The sequence below is a fragment of the Lepeophtheirus salmonis genome, chromosome 8, assembly GCF_016086655.4.
Source record: "Lepeophtheirus salmonis chromosome 8, UVic_Lsal_1.4, whole genome shotgun sequence".
In the NCBI taxonomy this organism is placed as follows: Eukaryota; Metazoa; Arthropoda; class Copepoda; order Siphonostomatoida; family Caligidae; genus Lepeophtheirus; species Lepeophtheirus salmonis.
In genome coordinates, this window is record NC_052138.2 from 24,070,589 (window position 1) to 24,082,419 (window position 11,831).

The window sequence follows — 11,831 nt, forward strand, 5'->3', positions numbered from 1 at the left end:
ATGTGGAGTCCTCATTTTACCTGTGATTTGTACCGCACCAAATTGTTTCGTTTTTTTTAGAAAATTACTTTTCTTTGTCAGTTGTTAAAAAATATTCTTCGTGTTTTCTTCTATTCACATCATTTAATACCTAAATTAATTATGACTACGTACATATAATAATACACTAAATATTTTCAAGGTCTGAATAATTGTGTGCACTCATGATAATGTAAGCAAGTCTTAAAATAAATATGATTTTCATTAAATAATAACTGATTGAAATACGTTCATCTTACACATCTGGTTTTTATATCAAAGATGAAGAAAAAAGAACATGCCTAACTTTAACCCCATATATACATATGTCACAGCGAGAAGCAAATCCTGTCATACATCCAACATTTATATTTATTTAAAATAGTTTATTCCGCAAAAACTTGGAACAAAGATGTGGATCAGAAACGTCGTTATCTTCGTTTTTTTCATATCTTTTACACATGGAGAGGAGCATTGTGAGGCTTGCAACAACGAGGATTGTCCACCTCCAAACGGATGTGTTGCAGGTGAGTTCCATAATCATTATTAATTATTTTAAAAGACAAATTGTTTGATATATTATGGAGTTTGAGCAAAGTCCATGACCTGAGAAGTTTTTTTGTATGAAAAATGATTTATTTTATTTATTTATACGTGATAACAGATTAATAATAATGTTTAGAAAATCAGCTGGAATAAAAGATAGTTGGATAGTTTAATTATAATCACTGTTATTAGTAAGGACAAAGTAATCAGAGTGTATGAAATGAATCATTAATAGATGATAAATTGTTTCACAATCTAGTACAACATATGTGACCTGACAACACAAACGCAAGCTAGAATGATCTTTCTCAATATTGAGTACAGATTATATATCTTCTTTACTTTATCTAATAGTAATCGTTCATTTCTATCGACAAATTAGTTCTTTAGAAGACCCCCAAATTGTACTTAGAGTAAATAAATTCATAGTCATACTGAAATAGTTATACATTAATAGATGTTATGTATTTGAAAGGCGCATATCATGGACAAATTGCGTCTCTTACATCAAATGAAGATTCTAAACCTTTCTTAACTTTCTTGGGTATCTTAATTTCTCCCAGAAATTTGAATATAAAGGCGATAATTAATATAAATATATATGAATAATTGGTTTATATTTATATATGACTATCAGAGGGTGTCCCCGTTCCTGGGTTCAATAAAAACAAAGAATGAAGGTAGAAGAAGAGAGAAGAAGAGGGTCGAGACAGAAAGAAGGAAAGAGATATAACTATATTTTTTATTTCGGTCAAAAACAGACTGTTAATGACCTCGGAGTCCCAAAAAAATATCATAGGAACATCCCTTATTATTTTATACGTCTACTTGCTAAATTTCAGACTGATTTTTGCTAATGTTTTAGATTTCATGAGGGATTACATCAAAAACAGACTTATAAATTTTATATCAGATGTAAAAAAAAAAGAGCATTTTCCCTTGATTCCCATTTTCCACCACAATTATCTATTATCTGCAATGATTAGTTCTATTTAATAAATTATTCTTTAAATAATAAAAAGGTTTGATTGATGATCGATGTGGATGTTGTAAAATTTGCGCACGATCAGAGGGAGAGCTTTGTGACTTGGAAGCTAAATTTAAATATGGTCAATGCGGTGAAAATTTGGATTGTGTGAAACGAAAGGATGGAAGTAATCATGAAGTAAGCTATAATTGATTATTTACACCTATAATATAATGCTCCAAAAAAGCAATGGATGCCAAATAAAAATATAATAATTAAACACATCATTCAATAGATTAATTACATAACAAACTTAAATACATATAAATTCGAACTAAAATAACAAAAAACATTTGCTCTTTTCTTCAAACTCAAGATGACTAATGGCCTGATATTAAGCAAATACATACATCTTGTATCTATCATTTCTCACTACTCCTTTATATAAACAAGATGTACTGCTATTTTTTCCATGTTTGGGCGTGTTAATCAATTAATTATTTATTTACTCCTCAAAATGCCAATAAAAAAATTATTATTTATTTACATATATTTGATTCAAGCTTTTTTTCCATCTTTCTTTAATAAAATTAGGCCATATGCCTTTGTCAAGTTAAGGACATGGTTTGTGGCTCGGACGGAAAAACATATTCAACCATTTGCTCCCTTAATGAAGAAACCATTCGTCGTGGAGAGCCTGACAAATATAATCCTCAACTTACAATTGAGCACTGGGGTCCATGTAAGGAAGGCCCTGTCATAATAACTCCTCCAAAGGATGTAACTGGCCCACTAGGAGCTAATTTGACTCTCTCATGTGAAGTAAGAGGGTTTCCTGCTCCAGTCATTTCATGGAAATTTGTTTCAGTCGAGGAAAAGACTATATCTTTGCCAAGTGAGTTACTATCTAATTTAACGGGGCAGGATTTAGATTATGAATCTTTTGTAATATTGTGACAAGTACGTAAAGTATCACTGATTTATCAGTGTTGATTTAAAAAAATGGATTCAAATATGTACTCAATACCCAGCCGCCCTCTACATTGTTCTTTTCTTAGAATGAGACACTTGAAATTGTTTTTAAATAATCATTTTAAAATTGTGTAAGTGTGAATTTATATATTTGAATTTCCGACTACTTTAATCAAAGTAAGTAGTCCATAAGTCACAAAAATATCCATAAATTTGTTTGAAAAGTAACAGTTTAATCTAATGATTGTTTTCATTGGAGGATATTGTCTATCCCTAGGGTTGCTCCTCTTCTAGAGAAAAATACATTTTTATGATTAGAAAAACAAAAAGAGCTGATAACTTATTGTTATTTTTGAAATGATGATCACTCTTTCATATTTCTATTTTTATTTATTTTTTTGTCAAAATGGTCAAAGACACACAAGCTATGCCTGGTTGCATAGTCTTCTTGATGCTATCCAGAGATGGCCTGGAAAAAATCAAAAAATAAAGATAAATAGTATTTACTTTTCAGCAAAAGCTTAAGACCATAAAGAAATGTAGTAGTGATTGTTCAGAGTGGAGAAGGAAGAAGCTCACTTTTCACTCACTTGTTTTTGATTCTTTTTAACTACCAACATAATATCTTTAGTTATTAACTACGTCATTTCAGCTCTTGAATATCTTAACCTCTTACAAAGAGACAAGATACCTGAAGGTTAGTGTCGATCGGTCTAAAAAAACTAAAACGACTGCAATCCTATCAGTCTGGTCCTAATAAAATTTGTCAGTCCAAGGATTGGTCCTTATGAGTCTTTTATAGAAACTACAAAAGCTGAAATGACATAGTTACTACTAACTATGCCATTTGAGTTGCTAAAGTTTCATCATAACTTCTTTTAAAGAGACGTTATACCTGTAGGGGATGTGTTACTAGAATGCATTATTATACATTCAAGCTATCATTCATTATTTGCTTTGTTCTTATATTCTTCAATCTTAGCTATGAGTTAACAAAATAAAAAGTTAGCTAGGACGACCGACTAATTGGTCTTAAGAACCGTTGAATGGTTAAAAAGATAGAACTGATAAAAAAGACTGTAAGGGGGGGGGGGATGATTAGGAAATCCTTCCTAGGACCGATCCAATACAAAGGTGCGGCTTGGGCTTAATTTTTTCTCTCTTACAAATTCCTACTCCCGATTCAGTTTTAAGAGAATTTGCTCTGGATGTTTAGGACTTGAACGTAACAAAATGATGGCCCCAAAAATTGGATGCATTTTTAATAATACATAGATTACCGTACTTTAAATTTCCCTCAAATCCTGCTCACATAAACTGACCTTGTGCCCTTATGAAACGTGTACCATCATTAATTCCACCTGATTATACAACTTAATATACTTATAATTTCTATTTTATTATTTTTAGGTGATGACCAAGGAGTATCAATTCAAATGCGTGGAGGTCCTGAACCCCTCATGGTAACGGGCTATGCTCAAATTGCATCTCTAGATCCCAGTTACACAGGAGTGTATCATTGCATTGCTTCCAATTCTGAAGGACAAGCCTATAACTTTGCGCAAGTTGGTGTCTACAAGAATGAGTTTTAATTAGTACTGCCAATAATTAGTTTTATGAATTAATAAGAAAGATGGGGAGGGAAGCAACTTTTTTATTACTATTTTTTTTTTCATTGTGTTACAATTAATTATAAGAGTATTTTTCTATCTGATTGTTATAATATGTAAATACAAATACAAAAAAATGTACACTGTTTCCGTTGTCAGCTGTCGATTTTTCTGGTTCGTTTCTCCTAATAAGTGTTGTTCGTAGTGCTGATTGTTTGAATTATATTTAGCTCTTGTAAAGGTACTGTGAACGATTATTCCTCTCAATTATTGAACAGTAATTACGGAGTTGATTTTGGGCCTTTTCCGGTTTCTTTTCACTTGAGAGGTTGCGAGAATAATTAAAAATAATAATGTGCTTAGTGTTGATTACCTTATTTAACATAAATAAATATTATACCTTGTATGAACATGATCCTTTAAAGTATTTAACACCTTTGTATAGTGTAATATGCACATCTGGTTTAAAATATTAATGATTAAATGAGCATTGAACAGCGCTAAGAAGTATATAAACAAATTATTTTGTATTTTTTCTATGAATGCAAGAAAGATATTTACAGACTATGGCTTTCCCCCCTCTACTTCTTACGTACAACTCTGTTAAATATCAACTATTTCTTCGAAGAATGATTTTTTTTTTTTTTTTGGCGTCAAAAATTATCTTCGGAAGTTTTTACTCAATTTGAAATCATTATAATTTGTTCTGTTCAAGGAGAAGCAACAGTATAGTTTGAACATAAAGTAACTAAGATCAACACTAAACACTCACATATAACCTACCTAGATGTTCACCAAAATGTTTCACAGAATGGCTACAACAAGTTTACTTCTGCTCCTATTAAGTTCCTTTAGCGTATCAAAAGTCGAAGGTAATGTAAACAGATCCTTTTTATAACTTTCATTAATTATAATCATTCGTTCGGAGTTAGGTTTAGTTTTAGCGAAATGATGAGTACATGAATTCCTCAGAATTCACATGTGCAAAAAATTAAATTAAAAAGAGCAACTTGTAATGTACACACTCTTTATTTTTATTAAGCAATGGGAACATGTGAATGTGATGACATATTGATATTTATAAATCTAGATCAATGATTTGCAATGTTTTCATGAGTGTAAAGACCCATCATAATTGAAAATGTCTTGGGGGCTCATAGTTGATATTTATATTTTAATTAAACGGACAAACTTACAATAGAGTATTTTCATTCACATCCTAAATTGCATAATTGATGGAAATACTATTTTGGGGGTCCAAGTTGATATATTTAGAACATAAAATGAGGAAATTTCAAATCAATCTTGGTAATTTTCTATCAAATGGCTTTAGGAATATTAAAAAAAAAACCTTTACAACTGTATTAAAAACTACTTGATGCCCATGATAAATACTGATACTTGAATTAGTTCAAAGTAATATGTACTAAAAATGCCTTAAATGGCTTGATTTGGACATTTTTTTTTTTTTGATCGATTAGGGACGATAAAAGTAAGATAATTCACTGAAACTTTCTTATTCTTTCGATTGTAATTGTAATAAATTGTTTATTATTGTCTATAATATGGGCATAAGATAATATATTTTGTAATGACTTATTATTAATACATTTTACGGTCAGATATATAATAAAACTAAAAACAATACATGGATACCATTTTCATAGACAGTGAGGTTTAAGGCATCTTATTTGTTTGTATCATTTTGACTTTCAATGGTTCACAATTTCCCTTAATATTCATTAAAATAAGGGATTAATTTATAAAACACTTGGTTGTTAAAGCCCGGCCCACAAATATCAGACATCAACAGTACTGACGTCCTCTTGGATAGCTCTATAAATCATGAAGAAAAGTGGCTTTAAAAAAAATAGTTGTATTGAATATAACTTGGTAACAATGATAAATAATGGCATTATACATAAATTAAAGTATTAACTGCTGAACATCCCAATGAAAAAGGCTAGATTTTTAACTTTGTTTAGCATCGATTAGGGAAGAGAAAATTATAGGATTATTAGAGAAAAATATCCCATACTAGCAAATGTAATAGTTAATTCATATTTAAACTACGGATATAAGATTGTATAATGCTAGAATAACGTATTTTGAATACATATTCGGATCGGATATGTATATAGTATATGCATAATAAAGAAAATAATTAGAGGGATATATTTTTGATAGCAATGACAAGTTTAATCCCTTTGTCTGTCTGTCCCATTTTGACATTAAAATACAATGTCATCTATGGTCCCACATTTTAATTTTCGATTATTTAGACATCCTCCAAGATGGCAGACATCAACAAAAAAAACACTATATATCACTGTGAAAATATTTTGACTTATAAAATATGCCCAAACTAATTTGTTTATTAGTATTACTATAATCACTCGTGGAGCCCTTTATGGCATGAAGGGGCTCAAAGGCGACCTGGTTAGGAATCAATGATCTATATAGATCATATCTAATTTAAAAATATTTTTATCTCCATTAAAAAATTTGTTTCTTTTAGGTACAACCTCTGATGAGATGATGACAGAAAATGAGGAAAATAAATTGTTCACTGGAATTCAGCCTACGTATGAAACCCTCAATCCTGACAGCACTAGTAACAACAATGTCAACACTGTGAACAGAATGAAACCACAACATGGCTATACTCCAATGCAATCAGGCTACAACAAGCCCACTTGGAGATATCCCACCTATACACGACCCATGTATAACAATTGGGGACAAGGAATGGGCAACTATCCTAGTTACAGTCAACAACAGCCGCTTGTATACAATATGCCCGCATGGCAACAACCTGGTAATTCTTGGCAAATGCCTTCTACCAACTCTTGGCAATCCTCAGGAGGCTCCTCTTGGCAACCTGCTTACCCAAGTGCAATGGAAAGTAATAATGTGCAGTCGCAATATGGGGATGAAGACAATCTATCTGCTACGACTTACACTGATTATGATAACGGATTTTATCCTGGAACCCCTAATTGGAGAAAATCTTACACTCCTGTTTCCAATGGCTGCTTTAACCGTTGTAGACCCAGCTGTGGATACAATAACTATATGTACGGATGCCGTCCTTCATGTCGTTCATCTTGTAAAATCCGACCTACCTGTGGATCCTCCAATCCCTCTTACTACGGCAATACTATGGTCTGCTCAAAAAATAATGGATTCTATGGCCAAGGAAGTTACGGAGGGTATCGCGGAGGAGCAGTTCGGGAAATGAATAATGAAAATTTCCGAACATCCGTCGATAGTATAAACAAGTCTGATTAAATTTGAAGCATCCTACATCTTTTATTTTTATTTTTACTTTAGTTACTTTAAGTTATTATAATTCATTAATTATTATAAGTTATTACGTGTGCATTCACAACTACTCTGTTGCCTTGATGTATCTATTTATTTTCATTTCATAATTACCATTATTAACATAAAATACATTCAATGTGTCTACATGTACTTAATAATAAATATTATACAATTATTAATTAATTAGTATCTTTTTCGTCAATGGGAAAAAATAGTTTTAAGCAAATAGTAATTGGAGAGCGCGTTCTTGGAATCTTAAGTATTTTTGCTTTACCACTTTGATCCAATTCTCCTTCAACTATGATAGAACTACGGTTATTTTCACGATAAATCACGAATAGTTTATAATAGTAGGTTTGCCCCCGTGACTCGGATGATGAAATAGTTATAGATGTTTCTTGTGTTAGACGATTATATTGCGATAGAAGATCAAAGGACAATCCATGAAATTCCAAAGGGTACAAGATTTCAAAGGTGTCTTCGTGAACTGTTCCAGGAAAAAACCTAGTAAAAGATTTCTCAACACACGCTGTCATTTTTATTTCTTTTAATATAAATAAACATTTTGACGAAAAAATAATTGCTATAATCTCAATACATATACAGATATACAACATGAAAAGAAAAATATTTGAGCAAAACTGTTATTTGATGAATTATTATTAATATGGAGTAAATATATTTTAGAACTGAGTTAAAGGAGAGAATCCATAGAACTCATTTGCAAAATTATACTCAATTAGTACAATCCATGAACTAAAAAAACATTTTGAATAGCCAAAGACGAAGTTTTAAAATTTTGATTGTATAAATATATCAATCATGTGTACGTCAATAAATCGTATTCCAAAAAGAAACAGAAAAGAGGCTCAAAATCATCTGGTAGTTAGCCAAATAAGATAATCATACCAACTGTCAAGTCTATTATATTATACTACTCATTATTCCTTCATCATTTTTAAATGAATTATATATTATTAAAATCTACATTGTATTTTATTCAATACTATATTATAATATTGCTGAGTAATAATTTATTAAAAGAATGGTTATTATATTACCTCTCTAAAGAAATAGCCAAAATTTATCCACAGAAATATTAAAATGCCCAATATATATAATATATAAATGACGAGCGATCAACAATAAATCTTATTCCAGTACTTTTGGAAATGGAGCATAAGGGAATTTTTGTGTTAGTGAGGTAACGTTGTGCCATGTAATGGCTTAGTTATTTTTCAAATCTAAGAATAATCAATTATGCTAGTCGGTAGTATTTCGGGCATTTTAAAAAAAGAAACCAAAAATAACATAGTAATTCTGACAATTTGAATAATGTATTGGAGGAAATCAGCTTAGCTGTTATTAATGTTGTGTTGATCTTTATTTGTTCGGTACATCCCAATGTTAGAACCGTTCATTTGGTCCTGGGAATTTTTCATAAAAATATCAATGGGTTATTGCCAAATAAGATATACTTATAAGAAATGTACTAAGATTATTGCAGATATCTTGTAAAAATATAATTAAATTAATTATATTGCAATATAATACGAACATATCATATATATAGTTGGTTATAGAGTTTATTCTATTATATAACGGATTAATAGAAAGAGGAAAAACACCCTCGTTGACGTCACAAAGGATTGATTTTACCTTCTTTTAGAACCGACAAGTGGGACTGGACTGGGCAGCAGTTTTCGGTCCTACAAAAGGACCGACACACCACTTGTTGTTATCACTTTTCATTGGATCAGCTACAAACAGCTGTTACGAGGGGGGAGGGGCTTCCTCTATCTAATCAAAACTTGACAGGATCTCAAATTTTAAGGAGTAAGAGGAAGTTGAATTTCTATCGAAAAATCAAATTATTTTCTTGTGATATATACTTAACATTCAGCTTGGATTTTACACATTTCATAGTGTTTTAACTCATAATGATCGTTGAAAAATATATAATTGAGTTTGGCGGTACTACTTGTGCCGTCCATCTGCAGATAAGTCGTACCGGACATTTAACAGTCCCTATACATCAATGATAACTTGTACGTCGTAGAAAAATAATAAGATAATAATTATAGCAGCTTAACAGAAGAAGAGCAAGGTATATAGAAATTATGCCCTATTAGCAACACTGATTATCATACCGAAAGAAAAATATAGAGGTGATAAGGATTATTTCTTGGCTGTTTGGCATAATTAGGTTGATAGATAATAAATATTCTAATTTTGAGACGTTTAATACAGCTGTTGCATTTGGTATACTAGTTGAAATCCGGTCAGAGAAATCAACCTATTAAATTTATGACTGTTTCGGCAAAGTACTATCCCTATAAGAGCAAGCTGGGATTTTTCTTGATGAAACAGAGAAAATCGCATTGTAAGTTTTTTACTTCAATAAAAAGCCGAAGAAATACAAAACTAAACCATTGAAAAGCTGTCCAACAAGTTTTTAATATGATAGATATTTGTTTCAATTTTTACATGTACATATTATACAAGTTCAGTTAATTTGATTGTGCGGTATTTGAACTTTAAACCGAATTTCGATATCATCAATATAATCAATTTCAATTGGTGAGGCATATTCTTAACCAGCTAATCTCTTTCTTCTATTTATTATTCTCGTAACGCAATGATAATATAATACTTATACACTCTTCTTTAAAAATAATTTTCATGTCATGACGTCTCAGAATCTTTTATGATCAGTCTTACAAAATAACCAATTTTTATCAGGTTCAGTTAACCTTCAAAACCGCGGCTCCTAGGGACTTAATCACTTTTTTAAAATAATATAAATTATAGTACTCATATCAACGGATACATTTATCATACTGTCGCAATATTGAGAAAAGTATCCCAGCTAGCTTTTATATTATCGACACATATATATATACTTTTCTTTATTAATGGGTATTATTTATTCAGACTAGTGTTGGATTCGAGTATTACTCAAACTAAAAAAAATATATTTTAAGAACTTGACTGAACAAAATTTGAAATAATCGACTATAGATTAACCTCATCTCTAGCTGTTTCTGCATTTTTATTGAATAATTAGCTCCACCAACGAATTTGGACAGAGGTTAAATAATCGCTTCCGTTTGTTTGTCAATTTCTAAGCAGGATTACTATTGAATATTGATAAGTCAAGGTCAAATGTCAAGGTCAAAAATAAATGTATAATCGACCATAACTATGACCTTGAGCTGTTGAACATTCCAAACTTTTAACAAATATCACACAGCTGAAATAAATGTTAATTTCTAGGGAAAATAATTTTAGGCCGAGGTTTGCATTCTATCAAGTGCCCAATGTAGTTTCTTATATATTTCCTTGTCACATTTTTGATGGGACATTTTACTTCAGATTCATTGCTACCTATTTTTTCACTACCTGACTGAAATACTCAAATTGACATAATTGTTGAACTGAGATTTTATCAATTGAATGAAAAAATATTTTTCTTTTCCAGATGTCTTTGGTTTAATAGAAATTCAACTTGACTCAATGCTCAAAAACTTGAATTTACATTGACTCACTATATAATTACTCAAAATCGATAGTTATAACATGAATACAACACTAATTCAGATCCTCTTAAATGTATTTTTCAATATCGTTTGATGAAACGTTGTGGCGTATACTTAACTTATTTGTAATAATTTTTATATTGTATAAATTAAGCTGTATTCTTATTTTCTATGAATGAAATATTAGATAAGTATATAAAATATTTATAGATTTATACTTCATATATCCCATGTATATATAGCTGTATTTCCCAAAGCTTGAAAAAACCACTAAAACCCCCATGAATAAAACAAAATGGCCTCCCTAATTCAAATGACACTCCAAAAGTTGACTTAATTTTTCAAAAACAATATATATTCTGAAATCTATTACATACGTACATCAATCAAACTAATATGTGTTTTACCAGTTAGAAAACATCCATAATTAAATAAGTGCCCAAGGGTCAATGTAAAGGGTGTAGAGTGATATTTGAGTCGTGAGTTTGTCAGCTAGTAATTCAAGGACAACATTGAATACTAACCTTGAGCCAAATCAGCTGATTAGTATGGAAATTTGTCAGTCTGTTGCTGTTAGCAACACAAGAAACGCCACACAGTTCTCATGATGATATCTGCCGTACATGAGAGCAAATTTATATTCTTGATGCTTCGATGAACTTGAGTTGTTTTTATGACTTGAGGCTTTATTTGAATTATAATTCATTTACTTAAGACTTGACTTAGAACATACAAGATATACTTAAATTTCCTTAACCTGTTATAATAAGATTCGGATACTCTGATTAGTCACATTTGACTTGTGCAAAAAAATAACACTTGATACTTGTACCAGCCTTAGTCCACTACCGA

At 30.7% G+C, this 11,831-nt stretch overlaps 2 protein-coding genes across 2 annotated transcripts; both read left to right on the forward strand.

Moving 5' to 3' along the window:
- The first annotated feature begins 250 nt into the window (after window positions 1-250).
- On the forward strand, window positions 251-4,261 carry LOC121122536 (insulin-like growth factor-binding protein-related protein 1). Its single transcript, XM_040717554.2, has 4 exons — window positions 251-545; window positions 1,587-1,729; window positions 2,126-2,426; window positions 3,914-4,261. The coding sequence occupies exons 1-4, from the start codon at window positions 431-433 to the stop codon at window positions 4,093-4,095; spliced, it is 741 nt and encodes a 246-aa protein (XP_040573488.1). The 5' UTR covers window positions 251-430; the 3' UTR covers window positions 4,096-4,261.
- A 115-nt stretch (window positions 4,262-4,376) lies between these two features.
- Window positions 4,377-7,619, forward strand: LOC121122535 (uncharacterized). The gene is made up of 2 exons (XM_040717553.2): window positions 4,377-4,985; window positions 6,632-7,619. Exons 1-2 carry the CDS (start codon window positions 4,901-4,903, stop codon window positions 7,402-7,404), a joined length of 858 nt encoding a protein of 285 aa, XP_040573487.1. The 5' UTR covers window positions 4,377-4,900; the 3' UTR covers window positions 7,405-7,619.
- Window positions 7,620-11,831: the final 4,212 nt, after the last annotated feature.